The sequence below is a fragment of the Lepus europaeus genome, chromosome 5 (assembly GCF_033115175.1).
Source record: "Lepus europaeus isolate LE1 chromosome 5, mLepTim1.pri, whole genome shotgun sequence".
Taxonomy (NCBI): Eukaryota; Metazoa; Chordata; class Mammalia; order Lagomorpha; family Leporidae; genus Lepus; species Lepus europaeus.
The window spans coordinates 37,347,621-37,369,491 of record NC_084831.1 but is presented as its reverse complement, the minus strand read 5'-3'; the positions used below and the strand labels follow the sequence as shown (position 1 = coordinate 37,369,491).

The window sequence follows — 21,871 nt, the reverse complement described above, 5'->3', positions numbered from 1 at the left end:
TATGGGTGCTGGTTCAAGTCCTGGCTGCTCCACTTCCGATCCAGTTCTCTGTTATGGCCTGGGAAAGCAGTCGAAGATGGCCCAAGTCCTTGGGCCCTTGCATCCATGTGGGAAGACCTGGAGGAAGCTCCTGTCTCCTGGCTTCAGGTCAGCACGTTCCAGCCATTGCAGCCAACTGAGGAGTGAACCAGCAGATGGAAGACCTCTCTCTCTCTCTCTCTCTCTCTCTCTCTCTCTCTCTCTCTCCCCTCTTCTCTTTCTGTGTAACTCTGACTTTCAAATAAATAAATGTTTTTTTTATTTTTTTATTTTTATTATTATTATTTTTTAAATTTTTGACAGGCAGAGTGGACAGTGAGAGAGAGAGAGATAGAGAGAAAGGTCTTCCTTTGCCGTTGGTTCACCCTCCAATGGCCGCTGCGGTAGGCGCGTTGCGGCCGGCGCACCGCGCCGGTCCGATGGCAGGAGCCAGGTGCTTCTCCTGGTCTCCCATGGGGTGCAGGGCCCAAGGACTTGGGCCATCCTCCACTGCACTCCCGGGCCACAGCAGACAGCTGGCCTGGAAGAGGGTCAACCGGGATAGGATCGGTGCCCCGACCGGGACTAGAACCCGGTGTGCCAGCACCGCAAGGCGGAGGATTAGCCTATTGAGCCGCGGCGCCGGCCAAATAAATAAATGTTTTTAAAGAGAGAGAGAGAGAGAGATCTTCCTTCTGCTGGTTCACTCCCCAAATGGCCACAATGGCCAGGGCTGAGACCGACATCAGGAGCCAGGCACTTCTTCTGGGTCTCTAACATGGGTGCAGGGACCTAAGTACTTGGGTCATCTTCTGCTGCTTTCCCAGGCCATTGGCAGGGAGCTGGATTGGAAGTGGAGCATCCAGGAATTGAACCAGTACCTGTATGGGGTGCCAGTGCAGGCAGCAGCTTAACCTGCTATACCACAGTGTTGGCCCCCATAGTTACATCTTTTATAGGGTATTCCACATGTTTTGGTCTTTTTTTCTCTTGTTCTCTTTGCTTTTCAGTTTTGGAGATTTCTACTAATATATTCTCAAGCTCAGGAATTCTTTCCTCAGCCATGTCTAGTCTACTAATAAACCCACCAAAGGCATTCTTACCTTCTGTTACAGTACTTTTGATTGTTAGCATTTCTGTTTGGTTCTTTCTTAGAATTTCCACCTCTCTGTGTACCTTGCTCACCTATGTTTGCATGGTGTCTATTTTTATCCATTAGAATTCTTACCGTATTAATCACAGGTTTTTTAAAAAATATTTATTTATTTATTTGAAAGTCAGAGTTACACAGAGAGGAAGAGACAGAAACTGAGAGATCTTCCATCCACTGGTTCACTCCCCGAAGGGCCACAATGGTCAGGGCTGGGTCAGATGGAAGCCGGGAGCTAGGCACTTCTTCTGGGTCTCCCATGTGAGTGGCAAGGGCCCAAGGACTTGGGCCATCTTCCACTGCTTTCCCAGGCAAATTAGCAGGGAGCTGGATTGGAAGTAGAGCAGCCAGATATCGAACCATTACCCATATGGGATGCCAGCTTTGCAGGCGACAGCTTTACCAGCTATACCACAATGCAGCTCCACAGTTATTTCAAATTCTCTGATAATTTTAACATTCCTGTCATTTCTGGGTCTGACATTTGTTCTATCTCCTCAAATTCTGTTTTTTTGCCTTTTAGTATGCCTTGTATTTTTTCTTGATAGATGAACGTGATGTATTGGGTAAATGGAATTATGGGTGGTAAGCCTGGAGATGTGAGTGGAGGGGAAGCATTCTGTTGTCACTGGATTTGGCCTCAGTTCTTTAGTGAGCCAGTTTCTCTGGACTGTGAACTTCACAAGTGTTTTTCTGTTTTTGTTTGTTTGTTTGTTTTTTTCTTCCTTTTTGCATCGGAGAGGGTGGCTAGATTTAACTGAAATTGGGTACTTCCATTCCCCCAGGTCAGTTAAAACCCCAGCAGATTTGGTTCTAGTTATCTAGTTTCTTCTGAAGGAAGACCTTATTAAAAACAGAATGCATGTTGTGGCACAACGGATTAAGCTGTCGCCTGCAAGGCTGGCATCCCATATGAGCACCAGTTTGAGTCCCAGCTGCTCCATTCCCATTCAACTCTCTGTTGATGCATCCGAGAAAGCAGTGGAAAATGGCCTGAGGACTTGGGCCCCTGCCACCCACATGGGAGACCAGGCCCAGCCCTGGTGGTTTCAGCCATTTGGGAAGTGAACGAATGGATGGAAAATCTCTGTCTCTCCCTCTTGCTCTGTAACTCTTTCTTTCAAATAAAATACATCTTGAAGAAGAAGGAGAAGAAGGAAAAAGAACATAGTGCACCAGGATTGGGCGTGTTGGGCACTGGGGCCTGTGGGATAAGTCAACACTTGGTATACTCATATGCCTATTGGAATGCTTGGTTTGTGTCCTGGCCACCCCATGCTTTTTTTTTTAACAGGCAGAGTTAGACAGTGAGAGAGAGAGACAGAGAGAAGCCAGGAGCCAGGTGCTTCCTCCTGGTCTCCCATGCAGGTGCAGGGCCCAAGTACGTGGGCCATCCTCCACTGCATTCCCAGGCCACAGCAGAGAGCTGGCCTGGAAGAGGGGCAACCGGGACAGAATCCGGCGCCTCAACCGGGACTAGAACCCAGGATGCCAGCGCCGCAGGCAGAGGATTAGCCTAGTGAGCCACAGCGCCGACCCACCCCGTGCTTTTGATGCAGTTTCCTGCTAATCTGCATGGGAGGCAGAAGATGATGGCCCAACTATCTGGGTCCCTGACAGCTACCTGGGACAACTGGATAGCATGCCTGGTTCCTGGCTTTAACCTGGCCAAACGCTACCTGTTGTAGTCATTTGGAGAGATAACCAATGGAAGAAAAACATTCTCTCTCTCTCTCTCTCTCTCTGCTACTCTGCCTTTCAAATCTTTTTAAAAAAGATTTATTTATTTATTTGAAAGGCAGAGTTACAGAGAGAGAAGGAGAGACAGATCTTTCATCTGCTGGTTCATTCTCCAGATAGCCACAATGGCCAGGGATAAAAGGATGAAGACAGTCTTGTGCCAGGAGCCAGAAGCTTCATCTAGGACTCCTACAAGGGTGGCAGGGACCTAAGCACTTGGGCCATCCTATGCTGCTTCCCAGGCTATTAGCAGGGAGCTGGACTGGAAGTGGAGCAGCCAGGAACCAAACCAGTGTCCATATGGGATGCTGTCATCATAGGTGGTAGCTTTACCTGTGACATCATGATGCCAGCCCCAAGAAATAAATCTTAAAAAAACAAAGAGAGGTCGGTGCTGTGGCATACCAGGTAAAGCCACCACCTGCAGTGCCAGCATCCAATATAGGCACCGGTTCAAGACCTGGCTGCTCCACTTCCAATCCAGCTCTCTCTCTGCTATGGCCTGGGAAAGCAGTAAAAGATGGCCCAAGTCCTTGGGCCCCTGCACCCATATGGGAGACTCAGAAGAAGCTCCTGGCTCTTGGCTTCGGATTGGTGCAGCTCCGGCCGTTGCGGCCAACTGGGGAGTGAACCAGTGGATGGAAGACCTCTCTCTCTGCCTCTCCTTCTCTCTTCTGTGTAACTCTGACTTTCAAGTAAATAAATAAATCTAAAAAAGAAAAAACAAACAAACAAAAAACCCAAACATGCTCCTGGAAACAGAACTCAGGAAAGTATGGGGGGCCCCACTATGACTGGGAGCCTGGAGTTCTTAGACTTGTCCACCCTTGGATTCCAGCATTTTGTCAATTATTCCAGCATTGGTTCCATGGAGTTTTCTTCTCCACTATGTTTTAATTCCCTGTATCTGCCTATTTGTCTCTCCAATTCAGATTGAAATGGAAGAGGTCAAACTTTCTATTTACAGGTGACATGCTCTTAGATAGAAAATCCTATAGAACCCAACAAAAAGATTAAAACAAATAATGGAGTTCAGCAAGGTTTCAGATCAAAATCGACTATAGTTCTATGCACTAGAGATAAACAATCTAAAAGTAAACTAGCCCATTTACAATAGGATCAAAAATAATACAACACCTAGGAATAAATTTAACAAAAAGAAGTGTGAGTTGTAAGTGAAAATTACAAAACATGATTGAAAGTGAGAGATCATGATGGCTTGCAGCTTCCCAGGTAAGAAATTATGTAGGCAGATGATCACCAGAAGAATGAGAAGCATTAAGACTGGTTGAGGGCTCAGTGCTGTGGTATAGTGGGCTAGGCCTCTGTCTGCAGTGCCAGCATCCCATTTGGGCACCGGCTCAAATCCTGGCTGCTCCTCTTCAGACGCAGCTCCCTGCTAATGACCTGGGAAAGCAGAGGAGCTTGGCAATTGATTGGGCCCCTGCACCCATGTGGGAGACCCAGAAGAAGCTTCTGGCTCCTGGCTATGGATCAGCCCAGCTCCTGCCATTGCAGCAATCTGGGGAGTGAACCAGCGGATGGAAGACCTTCCCCTCTGTCTACCTCTTAAATAAATAAATAATCTAAAAAAAAGGACTCCCACTCCCTCTTAAAAAAAAAAAAAAAAGACTGGTTGAATGTTGTGACACTTGAATATGATATTGTGCAAAGCAGATAATTTTGGTGTCCTGCCCAGATCTTCCTCAGTGGACTTTTTTTGTTTTTTTTTAAGATTTATTTATTTGATTATTTATTTATTTATTTATTTGACAGGCAGAGTGGACAGTGAGAGAGAGAGAGAGAGAGAAAGGTCTTCCTTTGCTGTTGGTTCACCCTCCAATGGCCGGCGCGCTGCGGCCGGCGTACCGTGCTGATCAGAAAGCAGGAGCCAGGTGCTTCTCCTGGTCTCCCATGGGGTGCAGGGCTCAAGCACTTGGGCCATCCTCCACTGCACTCCCGGGCCACAGCAGACAGCTGGCCTGGAACAGGGGCAACCGGGACAGAATCCGGCACCCTGACCTTGACTAGAACCCGGTGTGCCGGCACCACAAGGTGGAGGATTAGCCTAGTGAGCCGAGTCACAGGCCCCTTAGTAGACTTGTACAACCACACCCAGCTGTTGCAGGAATTGGTTGATAATGGCTCATACTTGCGATTACCTCTGAAAGGTTAAAAGACACCTGCCCCTGGGGAATGATAAACAGAAGTGAGGGTATAAAAGCCTATTCACCCTACCTATAGTCACTAAGTACCGCAAGTATCCTGACCCATAAACTGTCCTCAGGGAGCAAGGAGCTCTCTTTAGCAAGATAAATTTGCTTCTTAATGGAAGACATGTATTAAACTGTTGAGATTGACTGTAATTGGTCCCAGAAGTTTACTAAGCAATTTAGGCAGGACTTTAGAGATAACAAAAATACTTGTGGTTAGAAAATGAAGGAAAACAAATTCTCAATGTCATTTTAGCTTAATGAATACAAAAAGATAATGGGGGCAGGGTGGTGCTGTGGTGCAGTTGGTAGCGCTGCAGCCTGAAGCGCCGGTTTGACTCCTGGCTGCTCCATTTCCAGACCAGCTCTCTGCTGTGGCCTGGGAAAGCAATAGAAGATGGCCCAAGTCCTTGGGCCCCTGTGCACTTGTGGGAGACCTGGAAGAAGCTCCGGGTTCCTGGCTCCTGATTGGTGCAGCTCCAGCCATTGCAGCCAATTGGGGAGAGAACCAGTGGATGGAAGACCTCTCTCTTTTTCTCTCTGCCTCTGCCCCTGTAACTATACCTTTCTTTTCTTTTTTTTTTTATTTTTATTTTTTTAATTTTTTTGACAGACAGAGTGGACAGTGAGAGAGACAGAGAGAAAGGTCTTCCTTTTGCCATTGGTTCATCCTCCAATGGCCGCCATGGCCTGCGCGCTGCGGCCGGCGCACAGCGCTGATCCGATGGCAGGAGCCAGGTGCTTCTCCTGGTCTCCCATGGGGTGCAGGGCCCAAGGACTTGGGCCATCCTCCACTGCACTCCCGGGCCACAGCAGAGAGCTGGCCTGGAAGAGGGGCAACCGGGACAGAATCCGGCACCCTGACCGGGACTAGAACCCTGTGTGCCAGCACCGCAAGGTGGAGGATTAGCCTAGTGAGCCGTGGTGCCGGCCTATACCTTTCAAATAAATAAATAAATCTTAAAAAAACCAATAATCGGGGCATTTGAGCTAGCACTTAAAACGATGGTGAAGATGCCTGCATCCCATGTCGGAGCGCCTGTTTGCTCCTGGCTCTGCCTCTTGAATCTGACCTTCTGCTAATGCAGACCCTGGGGGAGGCAGCAGTGTTGACTCCAGTAGTGGCTTCCCTTCCACCACTTGTGAGACCTGCACTGAGTTCCTAGGTGTCTTCAGGCCCTCTCCCACCACCACCATTATGAGCATTGGGGAGTGAACCACTGGATACTAGCACTCTCTTTGTGTCTACCATCCCTGTGTGTCTCTCTGCCTCTTAAATAAATAAATAATTTAAATATATAGTTAGATAAGAGGATTAAATTCTATTGTTTTATAGTACAGTAGTGTGACTATAGTTAATGATAATTTATTGTGTATTTCAAAATAGTAGGCATGTTAATGTTTTTAACATGAAGAAATGATAAATATTTGACTTGCTAATTACTCTGATTTTATCATTGCATACTATATACATATGTCAAAACATCACAGTGTGCTCCATTCGTATGTACAATTATTATGTGTCAATTAAAAAATCATGAGGTGGACACTTGGTGCAGCAGTTAAGAGGTGACTTGGGATGCACACATCCCATATTGGACTGCCTGGCTTCAAGTTCCAGCTCTGTATCTGATTCCAGTTTCCTGCTAATGTGCACTGTCCAAGCAGCAGATTATAGCTGAAGTAGTTGGATCCCTGCCATCCACATGGGAGACCTGGATTGACATCCCAGCTCTTGGCTCTGACCTGGCCCATCTCTGACTGTTGTGAGGAGTGAACCAACTGATGGATGATCTCTGTCCATCAGTCTTTCTCTGACTTTTAAATAAATAATTTTAATTATTTGTAATGGTTATTTGAATGTGCTTTGCAGACTTTTTTTTAAAGATTTATTTATTTTATTTGAAAGGCAGAGTTACAGAGAGGCTGAAGCAGAGAAAGAGAGAGAGCTGAAGCCAGGAGCTTCTTCCAGGTCTTCCCTCGTGGGTGCAGGGGCCCAAATACTTGGGACATCTTCTACTGCTTTCCCAGGCCATAGCAGAGAGCTGGACTGGAAAAGGAGCAGCTGAGACTCAAATGGGTGCCCATATGGGATGCCGGCACTACAGGCTGCAGCTTTACCCACTACACCACAGCATCGCCGCCCAGACTTTTAACTATACCCAACTGACCAACAATCTTAACAATAGGCTCGGAAATCTATCACTACATTTGAATCAATGACCTATTTCAGTATGGTGTTCCCAGAAATTGAATGGCCATAGCAAGGATATTAGGACAAATCTATTTTAAGAGTGCCTCAGGAAGTTGCCTTTAGCTCAAATTTTTCCAATGAACTTGCCCACCAATCTGTTCTTAGACTTCTTAGCATTCAAAGACACTACCAAACAATTTCCTTCCCTTAAGATCAGGCTTGCATGATGGGATCATGGCTCTCCTAGTCTTTCTGGCTCCCTCTTAATTTCTTTTTATTTTTTATAAAGATTTTATTTATTTATTTGAGAGGTAGAGTTATAGACAGTGAGAGGGAGAGACAGAGAGAAAGTCTTCCATCTGTTGGTTCACTCCCCAAATGACCTCAATGGCTTGAGCTAAGCTGATCCGAAGGCAGGAGCCAGGAGCTTCTTCCCGATCTCCCATGTGGGTGCAGGGGCCCAAGGACTTGAGCCACCTTCTACTGCTTTCCCAGGCCATAGCAGAGAGCTGGATGGGAAGAGAAGCAGCTGGGACTAGAACCGGTGCCCATATGGGATGCTGGCACTGCAGGCGGAGGATTAACCCACTGGGCCATGGTGCCAGCCCCTCCCTCTTAATTTCTATCACAAGTGTTTCCCCTTTTTTTGACAGGCAGAGTGGACAGTGAGAGACAGAGACAGAGAGAAAGGTCTTCCTTTTGCCATTGGTTCACCCTCCAATCTGTATGTAACTCTTTCAAATAAATAAAATAAAATAAAATAAAATAAAATAAAAAGAACTTATCCAGAGCAGGAAAAAATAATTTAAAAAATTATTGTATTATTGTGGGGACTGGCATTGTGGTGCAGAAAGTTAAACCACCTCTCTGCCTCTCTTTTTATTTATTTATTTATTTATTTATTCTTGAAAGTCAGAATTACATAGAGAGAGGAGAGGCAGAGAGAAAGAGAGAGAGGTCTTCCATCCAATGGTTCACTCCCCAATTGGTTGTAACAGCCGGAGCTGTACCGATCCGAAGCCAGGAGCCAGGAGCTTCCTCTGGGTCTCCCACATGGATTCAGGGGCCCAAGGAGTTGGGCCATCTTCTACTGCTTTCCCAGGCCACAGCAGAGAGCTGGACAGGAAGTGGCCTCTCACCTCTCTGTGTAACTCTGACTTTTGAATAAATACATAAATAAATATTTTTTAAAAATTAGAAATGAAGGTTGTTGTAACTACAAGTACAGCAGAAATTAAAATTTGAGATTATAAACAATATTATTTTAATATGTACTAAAGAACTTTAAAATGTAATTAAATGGGACAAATTTCTAGAAAAATATAAATTAGCAAAACTGATTTAAGAATAAATAGAAAACATGATAAAATTATAACCATTAAAAAGAATGATACAACAGTCAGACATAGTTTAAGAAATATGAGTTATAAGAAGAGCTAATGGGGTCTGGTATTGTGGTGTGGTGGGTTGATCTACCACCTGTAATGCCAACATCCCATATGCACATTGGTTTGAGTGTGAGTCCCAGCTGCTCCACTTCTCATCCAGCTTCCTGCTGGTATGGCTGGGAAGGCAGTGAAGGACAGCCCAGGTCCTTGGACCCCTGAACTCACATGGCAGGCCCAGATGAAGCTCCTGGCTCCTGGTTTCAGTCTGGCCCAGCCCAGGCTATTAGAGCCATTTAGGGAGTGAACCAGAGCATATAGCTCTCACTGCATCTCCCTCTCTCTGTGACTCTGCATTTAAAATAAAATAAATAAATAAAAGAAACAGAGCTATAACCTGCAGAATGTCACTTTAAAAAAAAAAGTTAAAGAACCAATGGAAAAAGGAAGACCTTTCTCTCTCTTTCTAACTCTGTCAAAAAAAAAAAAAAAGCTTTTATGTGCAGATGATCTGATTGTTTACACAAAAATATTTTTTAAAACTCTATGTATTTTTAAAAGATTTATTTATTTATTTGAAAGAGTTACAGAGAGGCAGAGACAGAGAGAGGTCTTTCATCCGCTCTTTCACTCCCCAGATGGCTGCAACGGCCAGAGCTGTGCCAATCCAAAACCAGGAGCCAGGAGCTTCTTTTGGGTCTCCCAAGGACTTGGGCCATCTTCTACTGCTTTCCCCAGGCCATAGCAGAGAACTGGATCAGAAGTGGAGCAGCTGAGACTCAAACTGGTGCCCATATGGAATGCCAGCACTGCAGGTGGCAGCTTTACCTGCTATGCCACAGTGCCAGCCCCTAACTCTATAATTTTATCACTTTTATAAGGGAGTTAAGCAAGGTAGCTGTCTATAAAATCAATATACAGAAGTGAATTTCATTTCTGTACTCCAACAACAAACATGAAATTTTTAAAAGATGTAATTTATAATGGCACAAAGATAACCATATACAGGGATAAATTTAATAGAAAATATATAAATTATACATGATACATTTGTAAAATTTTGAAATTTTCTAAAAATTAATTGTGTTAATGGATAAGAAGATTCAATATTATAAAGGTGTTAATTCTCTCCAAATTGCCCTATAGGTTTGTTGAAATTCTAATAAAAATCCATCTTGTATGTGAATGTGTATGTTGTGTGTGGTAAGAAACTTGACAAATTGCTTCTACAATTTATATAGAAGAATCAACAGTGCCAGGAATAGCCCTGACACTGTTGAAGAATAAAAAAAAGCCTGGGGCCAACGCTGTGGCATAGAAGGCTAAGCCTTTGCCCCTCAGTGCCAGCATCCCATATGGGCACCTGTTCGAGTCCTGGCTGCTCCATTTCTGATCCAGCTCCCTGCTAATGCACCTGGGAAAGCAGAGGAAGATGGCCCAAGTCCCTGAGCCCCTGTAACCACACGGGAGACCTGGATGAAGCTGCTGGCTCCTGGCTTCTGACCAGCCCAGCTCCAGCAGTTGCTGCCATTTGGGGAGTGAACCAATGGGTGGAAGAGCTCTCGCTCTCTCTCTCTCTGTTATCTCCGCCTTTCAAATAAATCTTCAAGAAAAAAAAAAAAAAGCAGCAACATGTCTCATCAAGTATCAAGACTTACTGCAAAGCTACAGTAATTAAAATAATAAGACAGCTGGTGCTGCAGCTCAATAGGCTAATCCTCCGCCGGCACACCGGGTTCTAGTCCCGGTTGGGGCGCCGGATTCTGTCCCGGTTGCCCCTCTTCCAGGCCAGCTCTCTGCTGTGGCCAGGGAGTGCAGTGGAGGATGGCCCAAGTGCTTGGGCCCTGCACCCCATGGGAGACCAGGAGAGCTCCTGCCTTCGGATCAGCGTGGTGCACCAGCCATTGGAGGGTGAACCAACGGCAAAGGAAGACCTTTCTCTCTTTCTCTCTCACTGTCCACTCTGCCTGGCAAAAATAAATAAATAAATAAATGAATAAATAATAAGGCATGGAAGATATAGAGTAGAATTCAATAGAGAATTGATCCTAGCTCAAACAGAGTTGACACTGTAGATCAGTGGGGAAATCTGAACTATTCAATACACAGGGCTGAGACAATTGTACATTATGGAAAAACAAGAACAGAAATTGGATTCCCATCCCTATGTTGCCATAACTGGTCCTAGTATTGTAAAGCATGTTTTTCAAATTATTGGGTACAATCCAATAGTAACTCATAAAATTTAGTGGTGCTAAAGTATAATTTTCTGAGAAGTAACATAATGACTTTCACACAAATATAAATATATATATTTTATTTACCTCATTAATGAGGGAGCCAGTAAAATAATACAGGAATGCTTTATAAATTTGCTAAGAATCAGGAACGTTGAAATAAATTTGTGAAGAGGAGCAAAACTGATTTAATATCCCATAGGTCAATAAAATGTAATGGCTTGGTGTATCTTTTCTACAAGGTGGATGAGAATGAAACACTACCAGTTTTCTTGTAAAACAGCTTAGTGGAGGATTCAGACCCTTCCAGCAGCTACCAGACAATGTCCAGCCTTCCACCAGAAGGGCACCCAATAGGCCAGCGCCGCGGCTCACTAGGCTAATCCTCCGCCTTGCGGCGCCGGCACACCGGGTTCTAGTCCCGGTCGGGGCACCGATCCTGTCCCGGTTGCCCCTCTTCCAGGCCAGCTCTCTGCTGTGGCCAGGGAGTGCAGTGGAGGATGGCCCAAGTGCTTGGGCCCTGCACCCCATGGGAGACCAGGAGAAGCACCTGGCTCCTGCCATCGGATCAGCGCGGTGCGCCGGCCGCAGCGCGCTACCGCGGCGGCCATTGGAGGGTGAACCAACGGCAAAAGGAAGACCTTTCTCTCTGTCTCTCTCTCACTGTCCACTCTGCCTGTCAAAAAAAAAAAAAAAAAAAGAAATCACTGGCCTTTAAAAAAAAAAAAAAAAAAAAAAAGAAGGGCACCCAATAACCTCTCGCTCATTTCCAAGTCTTCAACAGTGTATCCTGATAATAGGTCCATTTTATCATTTTTGATAACGAAAGAAACAGAAACGTAGTGCATGGCTAAATACTGTTTTGTGAAAGTTTCGATTTAGATATATACAACTACATACTCACGCATGAGGCACTGAATTTCTGTAAAAAAAAAGTGTTTTTGTTCACTGTAGGTTGGGATCCAAAGTCTGAAAGCCACCTGCGACACATTAGGAGGTTCAACAGTGAAAAGAACTGGGCGTTTTGCAGTTTCCCTTCCCTCACAGCAGACATCCATCCGGTGCTGGCCTCAGCCCCGAGGAGCCACAGCAAAGGCTCTGACAGAGAAGCCCCGCGTCCGGCATCCGCGCCCGTCCAGGCGCCACCTGCGGCGAGGCTGCCGGTGAAATGGCGGGCGCAGGCCCTGGGCCGCTGCAGCGAGCGCTCGCGGCCCCGCTACCCGCGAGCGGGAAGAGCCCCGCACCCGTGCGGTCGAAGGCCGGGCCCGGCCGCACGCAGGACCCCCTTCGCCAGCCCGGCGGCGTCTCGGCCCTCCGCGGACCGCACCGCCCCGGCAGCCCCGCCGGCTCCCCCCATCCCCCTTCGCGCTCGCGCCGCCTCGCGCCTGCGCGCGCAGGACCCGAGCGGGCGCCCGCCGGGAGAGGGGAGCGGCGGGTAAGCAGGGCCTGCGCCCGCGCGCGTCCGTGACGGGGGTGGGGACTTCCTCTCCGGCTCCCGGGACCCCTAAGTCGAGAGCGCGAAGAGCCCCCTGGAAATGGTTTTCCCTTCGCCGTGCTTCTAGCCGTCTCAGGCGCTGCTCAGAGGGCCCCAGTGTTTTCGGAGCTTCCTGGGCTCCACACGGCCGCGGCTCCCCCCACCCAACCCCGACCCCCGCTGGGGAAGCCGCAGGCGGGCTCCCTCGGCCCCTCTGCTGTCTGAGATCCGTAACCTGCCCCTTAGGCAGCGCCGGGGTGATTACGAGCCTTTTAGTGTCGCAGCCGCTTAGGGCCGCTCTCTGGGCCCCGACTCGAGCACAAAGCCCGGGGTTTGGGGCCGCTCCTCGCGGGATTCTTAACGACGCCCTTTGCTGAAGCGGTTTCCTGATGCTCTTGGCGGTGAATTCAAGGTCGCCCAGCACAACGTCTTTGGTCCCTTTGGGCGTCTCCACCGTTTCTTAATAATCTGCTTTTCAAGTTTGGGTCTCCTTAAACCCCTCTGCGGTTTACATCCCCATCATGTAGTGTCCCAGGCTTGTGCTGTTTCCCTTTGGAAATATGGAGATACGTACCTCCCTGGCAGTGGGATTGTATCAGCAGTCTGTGAGAAACCAGGTAACAGACTGGGGTTTCTGCGCTCTGCGCCAGAGTTAACGTTCAGTGAACTCTGGTTACTGTAGCAGGAGGCCGAGTTTCAGCCCAGAGGGTGTACCTGATACTTTGAAGCAGGGGCCTTGTAATCAAACCCACTGGGGTCCAACCAGAGTCTGCGGACAGGGGGAAATCCCAAACAGAAAAAAGCCGTGTCATATTTAATAATATCTGCAGGTCAAATTTCCGTGTAGAGACAAATATGCTGTTTTTATATGCCAGTTAAATGTAACATATTGATGTTGTGTAGATACTGATCTGAAGTTTTAGCAGCTATGTTAGAACATCTCAAATTTCCCAATAAGTTAATTCCTAGATACGCCTGACAATCAGTTGTTTTGATTTTGATAAGTTTGAATGCTATAAACTTAACCACTGTTTTCTAGTGTCATTCCACACAATTTATGTCAGTCTTATTGCCATTTTGCCTTGATGCCTAAATTATAAAACCTTTATGGCATCTTAAACTTCCCTCTGTTTTATTGCCACACCTCTGTGTTATGGCATCTCATGGTTTCTTTGTTCAGAAGGTAAGTTGGATTTATCTCTTTGATCCTCAGTGGTGAAGCTGTAGGGCTGTTTAAGATGACTTCATTACACTGTAGCTCATTCCTCTAAAGAGCCAGATAACAGTTCTGAAATATGGCTGTTGTCATGTTTGCTCATGAGGAATCTGTAAAGACTAAGGGCCAAATATCTATAATTGAGTTGCAAGGCCCTTTCTTTATAACCAAGCCTAATAATTCCTATGCAATGTGATACAGTAGGAAATACTCTAAGCCCAGGCTTAGAGTAAGATCTGGATTCAGATACTGAAGACTGTCATTAAAATAACATTGTATCCTTGGGGACCTGAACTTCAGTTTCCCTCTCTCCCATCTTGGGCAAGATTATCATTTTTCTCACCTTTTAACGTGAAATTGGCATAAAGTGTGGAAATGCTAACAGTTTAAGAACATTTAAGCTTTTATTTATCATTGTTATTCCTTTCACAAATATTTGGAAACCTAATCCGTGTTAGAGACTGGTGCTATAGCTGTGAGATAGTCTGTGCCCTTAGGGGACTGTTTTTCAAAGATCTTTCAGTGCATGAGTGTGCATGTGTGCTTCAGGTGAGATGTAGAATGTGATAATAGGCTGTAATCAGAAGGCTCAGAGTGAGCCCCAAGTTCCTAGAGAGGATCAGGGATGGGTTCCTGAAGGAAGTTATATTTGGACAGAGTCTTGAATTTTAGCAAAGATCCAGAAGGGCTTTGTATGCTGGAAAAATCATACAATTTGAAAGATTTTTTTTATGTTTATTTGAATTTTTTTAAATTTTTTTTTTTTTTGACAGGCAGAGTGGACAGTGAGAGAGAGAGAGAGAGAAAGGTCTTCCTTTTGCCGTTGGTTCACCCTCCAATGGCCGCCACGGCTGGCGCGCTGCGGCTGACGCACCGCGCTGATCCGATGGCAGGAGCCAGGTGCTTCTCCTGGTCTCCCATGGGGTGCAGGGCCCAAGGACTTGGGCCATCCTCCACTGCACTCCCTGGCCACAGCAGAGAGCTGGCCTGGAAGAGGGGCAACCGGGACAGGATTGGTGCCCCAACCGGGACTAGAACCTGGCAAGGCGGAGGATTAGCCTAGTGAGCCGCGGCGCCGGCCATTTATGTTTATTTGAAAAGCAGAGCAACGGCAACAGACACACACACACACACACACACAAAGTATATTCTGTCTGCTGGTCCATTCCCCTGTGGGCCACAACAGCCATGGCTAGACTGGGGCAAAGTCAGGATCCAAGAACTCCATCCAGGTTTCCTAGATGGGTAGCAGGAGTCTAAGTGTCAGGGGCATCATCTCCTGCCTTCTCAGGCACATTAGCAGAAATCTAGATAGGAAGTAGAGCAGCTGGACTTGAACCAGCACTCTGATGTGGGATGTGGGCATTACAAGCATCAGGTTAACCTGTTGTGCCACAAAGTCAGCCCCTCACCCCACCCCCAGTTTGAAGGATTTTTGGCAGACACTTGGGCTGAGAACAATTGCTTTTTTGAAATTTCATTCTGGCTGTGATGTGTGCTTCCTTATTTTATTTATTTATTTTTTTGACAGGCAGAGTGGATACTGAGAGAGAGACAGAGAGAAAGGTCTTCCTTTTTGCCGTTGGTTCACTTTCCAATGGCCGCTGCGGCCGGCACATCTCGCTGATCCGAAGCCAGGAGCCAGGTGCTTCTCCTGGTCTCCCATGCGGGTGCAGGGCCCAAGGACTTGGGCCATCCTCCACTGCCTTCCCGGGCCATAGCAGAGAGCTGGCCTGGAAGAGGGCAACCGGGATAGAATACGGCGCCCTGACCGGGACTAGAACCCGGTATGCCGGCGCCGCAAGGCGGAGGATTAGCCTGTTAAGCCATGGTGCCGGCTAATGTGTGCTTTCTTATTACAACGTACAAAAACTTGTTTGTGCCATTTGTCTTATATTCTTTTCTCTACCCCAAGAGTTTATGTCCTCTCTTTGTGCCTTAATTCTATTTGTTGTTTTAGAAATAATTTTTATGTATTTGTTTGAAAGGCAGAGGGACCTCCCATCTACTGGTTCACACCACAAATGCTGGAAATTCAATCTGGATCAGGAACCCAAGTACTTGAGCTATCACCTGCTGCCTCCCAGAGTGTGCATCAGCAGGAATCTAGAATCTGGAAGGGATCTGGGAATCCAGCCCAGGCACTGCTGTATGGCATGGGATGTCCCCAGTGGCCTCTTAACTGCTAAGCCAAACAGTTGTGCCCATTTGTCTTTTAGTATTTGGTTCAGATCTTATTCTGTGAGGCATGCTCCAATTATTGTTATTTTTTTAATTTGAAAGTCAGAGTTACACAGAGAGAGGAGAAGCAGAGAGAGAGGTCTTCCATCTACTGGTTCACTCCCCAGTTGGCTGCAATGGCCAGAGCTGCACCGATCTGAAGCCAGGAGCTTCTGCGTGGGTCTCTCACGCAGGTGCAGGGGCCCAAGGACTTGGGCCATCTTCAAAGTTTTTCTAGGTGCATTAGCAGGGAGCTGGATTGGAAGTGAAGCAGCTGGGATTTGAACTGCAGGCGGCAGCTTTACCCACTATGCCATAGTGTCAGCCTCCCCCATTATTTTTTAAAGACTTATTTATTTACTGAAATATATGTATATATATTTAGAGAGAGAGAGAGAGAGATTCCATTCACTGATTCATTCCCCAAAAGGCTACAGCAACCAGGGATGGGCCAAGCTGAAGCCAGGAGCCAGCAACTGCATTCAGGTCTCCAATGTGGATGGCAGGGGCTCAAGTACTTGGGCCATCTCCACTGCTTTTCTAGGTACATTAGCAGAGAGCTGGGTTGGAAGTAGAACAGCTAAGACTAGCCAGAACCTATATGGGATGCAATGTTGTAGGTGGTGGCTTAACCCAACGTACCATGTTCCCTCCCCCCAACCTCCACTACTTATTTCCTTCTCTGAAACCAAATTAGAAGTAGTCCCACACCTTATTTGTTTCATGTGTGTTTTATGTCCTTGAATATATTGTTAAGTGTAGTTAATGCTTGCTACGTGTATAAATAGAAGACATTGTTTAACACAAAAATATGTTGGGTATCTTTGTATTTTATTTTTCAGGTTGGGAGCAGATTATGGATAACAGTTCTTTTAATTAATCTGTCGTCATGGCTACTGAAGGCTGTTCTAAGACTAGTGATAGTCCTTTTTCATCAGATAAACATGCCCAACTCATCTTAGCTCAGATCAATAAAATGAGGAATGGACAGCATTTCTGTGATGTCCAGCTGCAAGTTGGGCAGGAAACTTTTCAAGTTCATCGGCTGGTTTTGGCTGCCAGCAGTCCTTACTTTGCAGCTTTGTTCACTGGAGGAATGAAGGAGTCCTCAAAAGATGTTGTAGAGATTCTAGGGATTGAAGCTGGAATCTTTCGGATACTTCTAGATTTTATTTACACAGGTATGTTATGTGAGCCTGTTGCTGTGAATGAAAAATTATACTTTACTTGTGTACTATTATGGGAACATAAATTTTTCTTACTTAGAAGATAATTTAGCAACATGTTATTATGAGACTTTGAAAAGTTCCTGTCTTTGACCCAGAACTCCTTTCTAGAAATCATAAGGAATTAATATTTATGTGCCCAAAATTTTATTACAACATAATTTATTATAGTTTATAATTGAATACAATCTGTCTCAGTAGGTTGTGTGGTTAAATATATTATGGGTACATATATAATGGAATATTTCTTAGATCTTGCAAATGATTTTAAACATGGGTGTGTGTGTGTATATATATATATATATATATATATATATATAATCATGGAGAATGTTTATATTAAATGAAAAAAATAGGATAAAAATTTCACCCAAGTTTGGTAAAAAACAAAATCATTTGTGTGTATTTATGCATGAGAAGGACTGGAGTGCTGATGCTGTTGATCTGTAGGTGGTGGAATATGGAAGATTCTTTTTTTTTTTTTTTTTTTAAGATTTATTTATTTATTTTGAATGAGAGAGAAAGAGAGAGAGACAAAGAGAGAGGTCTTCCATCTGCTGGTTCACTCCTTAGATGGTTACAACAGCACATGCTGGGCCAGGCCAAAGCCAGGAGCCAGGAACTGCAGCCAGGTCTCCCACATGGGTGGCAGGGGCCCAACACTTAGGCCATCTTCTGCTTTCCCAAGCCATTATCAGGGAGCTGGATCAGAAGTAGAGCAGCTGGGAATCGAACTGGCGCCCAGATGGGGTGCTGGTGTTGCAGACAGCAACTTTACCTACTATTCCACAATGCCAGCCCCAAGAAAGATTCTTATTTTTTCCCTTCTATTTTTTTCTTCCCCAAAATGTCTCTAATTAGCATATAATATTTTGTCCAAAATATTTATTTTTACATGTTTTTAAATAGTTTTAATGACATAAGAAAATGCACACAAAAATGATCTTGGAGCCAGTGCTGTGGCGTAGCAGGTAAAGTCACTGTTTTGCTTTTTTTTTAAGATTTATTTATTTATTTGAAAGAGTTGCACAGAGAGACTGGAGAAGCAGGGAGAGGTCTTCCATCCACTGGTTCAATCCCCAAATGGCTGCAATGGCCAGAGCTCGGCCAATCTGAAGCTGGGAGCCAGGAGCTTCCTCCGGAGCTCCCACATGGGTACAGGGGCCCAAGGACGTGGGAAGAGGAGGGCCTAGGACTTGAATTGGCACCCATATGGAATGCCAGCATTCAGGCCACAGCTTTACCCTCTAGGCCACAGCGCCAGCCCCTGACGCTTCCTGTGACACCAGTATTCCATGTGGGCTCCTGTTTGAGTCCTGGCTTCTCCATTTCCAATCCAGCTCCTTGCTAATGGCCTGGGAAAGCAGCAGATGGTCCAAGTACTTGGGCAGCTGCCACCCAGATGGGAGATTTGGATGAAGCTCCTGGCTTTGGACTGACCCAGCCTTGGCTGTTGCAACCATTAGGGAAGTGAACCATCTGATGGAAGATCTCTCTCTCTCTCTCTGCCTCTCCATCTCTCTAATTCTGCCTTTTAAATAAATAAATCATAAAAAAAATTAATGGGAAGATACCCTTTCTTTTAAAAAACCTTTTATTTTTATATTTCTATTTCTGTTTTATATTTCTATTATTTATGTTATGTAACATTAATAGAAAAAATTGAAATAAATATACTTTTTAAAAATTTTTATTTATTTATTTATTTGAAAGCCAGAGTTAGGGAGAAACAGAGACAGAGAGAATGAGATTTTCCATCTGCTAGTTCACTCTCCAAATGGTCCAACAGCCAACGCTGGGCCAGTCTGAAGCCAGGATCCAGGAGCTTCATCTGAATCTCCCAAGTGGGTGGCAGGAGCCCAAGGATATGAGCCATCTTCCACTGCTTTCCCAAGCACATTAGCAGGGAGCTGGCTCAGAAGTGGAGCAGCTGGGTCTCAAACCAGAGCCCACATGGGATGCCAGTGCTACAGGCAGGGGCTTAGCTGGCTATGCCACAGTGCTGGCCCAGAAAGAAATATACTAACATGTTAATGTGTTTTGATATTTATATTTTTCAATCTTAAAATTTTTTTCCATGATGAAAATGTTACTTTTCTAATCGGGAAAAATGTTTGAAAACAAAGATTACATTTATTTTGTCTTGTTTTAAGAATATACTGTGTTCTTCTTAAGGGACTGCTTGGTGGGAGATAATTATGTGGCCCAGTAAAATATTATTTTATAATGCATGGCATTTAAATCTGGAAAACAACAAAAAATGATTTCTTTTCTCTGTGCTGTTTCTTATTGCTTTTTGGAAAATTTCAGAGTACAATCATAACCTTCATTTGGAGACTTTTTTTTTTAATTTTTTTTATTTTATTTTTTGACAGGCAGAGTGGATAGTGAGAGAGGGAGAGACAGAGAGAAAGGTCTTCCTTTTTGCCATTGGTTCACCCTACAATGGCCGCTGCGGCCGGCGCATCTCGCTGATCTAAAGGCAGGAGCCAGGTGCTTCTCCTGGTTTCCCATGCGGGTGCAGGGCCCAAGGACTTGGGCCATCCTCCACTGCCTTCCTGGGCCATAGCAGAGAGCTGGCCTGGAAGAGGGGCAACCAGGATAGAATCCAGCGCCCCAACCGGGACTAGAACTCGGTGTGCCAGTGCCGCAAGACGGAGGATTAGCCTGTTAAGCCACAGTGCCGGCCAAGAAATGTAATTTTAAATAAATCACACTTGACACCCACAATAAAGTCAAGGTTCTGTTGGTAAGGATGAAAGGGAATTGAGTATTGGGTTTTTATTGGGCAGGGAAATTTGTAGTGAGGATAGCACAACCTGTTATTCTATTTATCTGCTTTAGACTTGTCATTCATCATTGACCATTCATTTCTCATCTTAGATTTTTGTGTGTGTGTGTTTTTGTTTTTGTTTTTGTTTTGTTTTGTTTTTACGATTTATTCATTTATCTGAAAGGCAGAGAGAGGGAGAGACAGAAAGAGAGCGAGCGAGCTTTTCCAGCTGCTGGTTCTTTCCCCAGCTGGCCACAAAATGCTGGCCCCTCACCTTAGGTTTTTATGTACTTCACTTAGAATCAAGTAACCTGAGATTAAGATCAGGCTCTGCCATTAATTGGCTGTGTGAGACTAGGTATTTCATTTAACCTTAGTCAATCTTTTTCTAAAAAGACTTCTTTGTTTATTTGAAAGGCAGAGTTATAATAAGAGAGAGAGGGAGATAGAAATCTTCCATTTGCTGGTTCTCTCTCCAAATGGCTGCAGCAGCCAGGCTGAAGCCAGGAGCCTGGAACTCCATCCAGATGTCGCATGTGTGTGGCAGGGGCCCAAGTACTTGTGCCATCTTCTGCTGCTTTCCCAGGTGCATTAGCAGGGAGCTGGATCAGAAGTGAAGCAGCTGGGACTCAAACCAGTGCCCATGTGGAATGCCGGCATTGCAAGCTACAACTTAATTTGCTGCACAGTGCTAGCCCCTGGTCAATCATTTTTTCCAATGGATGTTTATGGAGTACCTTTCTTGAGCCAGATAGTAGCGATTGATATGACGATAAACCAGACAGACATTGTCTCTGCCTTTACATAGCTTTAAAGGTAGTACAGATTCGATATTTATGAAATAGAAATAAGCTTAGAAGAGCCTCGTTTTCCGTATTTATAAAGTGGAAATAATAGCACTTTATAATTCATGTGAAGATTAAATGATATAAATTTTCAAAAATGTAAATGTTACAGTGCTCTCAGTCCTATTAAGTTGTGGAACATTGTTTTTATTACTCTCGGCATTATCCAGTAGTAATCATTCAGCCTCCTTCCATCACAACCCATGATCTTATGTTATTCAAGTTTGTAGTAAATTCCATTTCATTTAATTAACTCTAATCTCAGTTTTCTCTGCAGCTGCTACCATTTATTTCCTTGCTAGATTCCATTTATTTTGGAAAACCTCCTGTTTGCATTCACTGAGCTATGTTCTTCCTCTCTTCTGAATATCTTTGGCCATTCATTCATTTAAAAAAATTTTTTTATTATCTAGTCTGTGCCAGGCATTGGGAATTCAGAGGGGGAAAATGTTGCCCAAACAGACTTTATAAATCCAACTGGGGATACAAACTTTGGACAAATTAGTGGTATGAATATTATGAAAAGAGTAAAATTAAAAAAGGTATAAGGTCAGTGGGGCCGGCACTGTGGCATAATGGACTAACTCTCTGCCTGTGGTGCTGACATCCCGTAGGGGTACTGGTTCCTGTCCCAGCTGCTCCTCTTGCTTTCTTTTTTTTTTTTTTTTAAGATTTATTTATTTATTTGAAAGTCAGATTTACACAGAGAGGGGAGGCAGAGAGAGAGAGAGGTCTTCCATCTGCTGGTTCATGCCCCAATTGGCTGCAATGGCTGCAGCTGTGCCGATCCAAAGCCAGGAGCCAGGAGCTTCTTCTGGGTCTCCCATGCGGGTGCAGGGGCCCAAGGGCTTGGGCCATTTTCAGCTACTTTCCCAGGCCATAGCAGAGTGCTGGATGGGAAATGGAGCAGCGATGAGATTTGGAGCAGCCAGGTCTTAAACTGGCACCCATATGGGATGGTGGTGCTTCAGGCCAGGGTGTTAACCCACTGTACCACAGCCCCGGCCCTGAATGCTCCTCATCCAGTCCGGCTCTCTACTATGGCCTGGGAAGGAAGTTCTTGGGCCCCTGCACCCTCGTGGGAGACCTGGAGGAGGTGCCTGGCTCTCACATAAATAAATAAAATCTTAAAAAAAACAAAACAAAACAAAACAAAAAAAACAGTATAAGGTCAAAAGAA

At 45.3% G+C, this 21,871-nt stretch overlaps 1 protein-coding gene across 7 annotated transcripts in view; it reads left to right on the top strand.

The window, feature by feature from the left end:
• IPP (intracisternal A particle-promoted polypeptide) overlaps positions 1-21,871 on the top strand; it is a 116,007-nt gene that overhangs the window by 52,283 nt on the left and 41,853 nt on the right. For 4 of the 7 annotated variants that reach the window (XM_062191206.1, XM_062191212.1, XM_062191211.1 and 1 more), the window contains exons 1-2: positions 12,330-12,372; positions 16,690-17,028. In XM_062191206.1, the coding sequence (XP_062047190.1) occupies positions 16,737-17,028 (292 nt within the window). In that variant the 5' untranslated portion in view covers positions 12,330-12,372; positions 16,690-16,736. Of the gene's footprint in view, positions 1-12,329; positions 12,373-12,659; positions 13,029-16,689; positions 17,029-21,871 lie in introns of those variants that run through there. The other 3 variants (XM_062191209.1, XM_062191207.1, XM_062191208.1) reach the window with 2 other exon arrangements.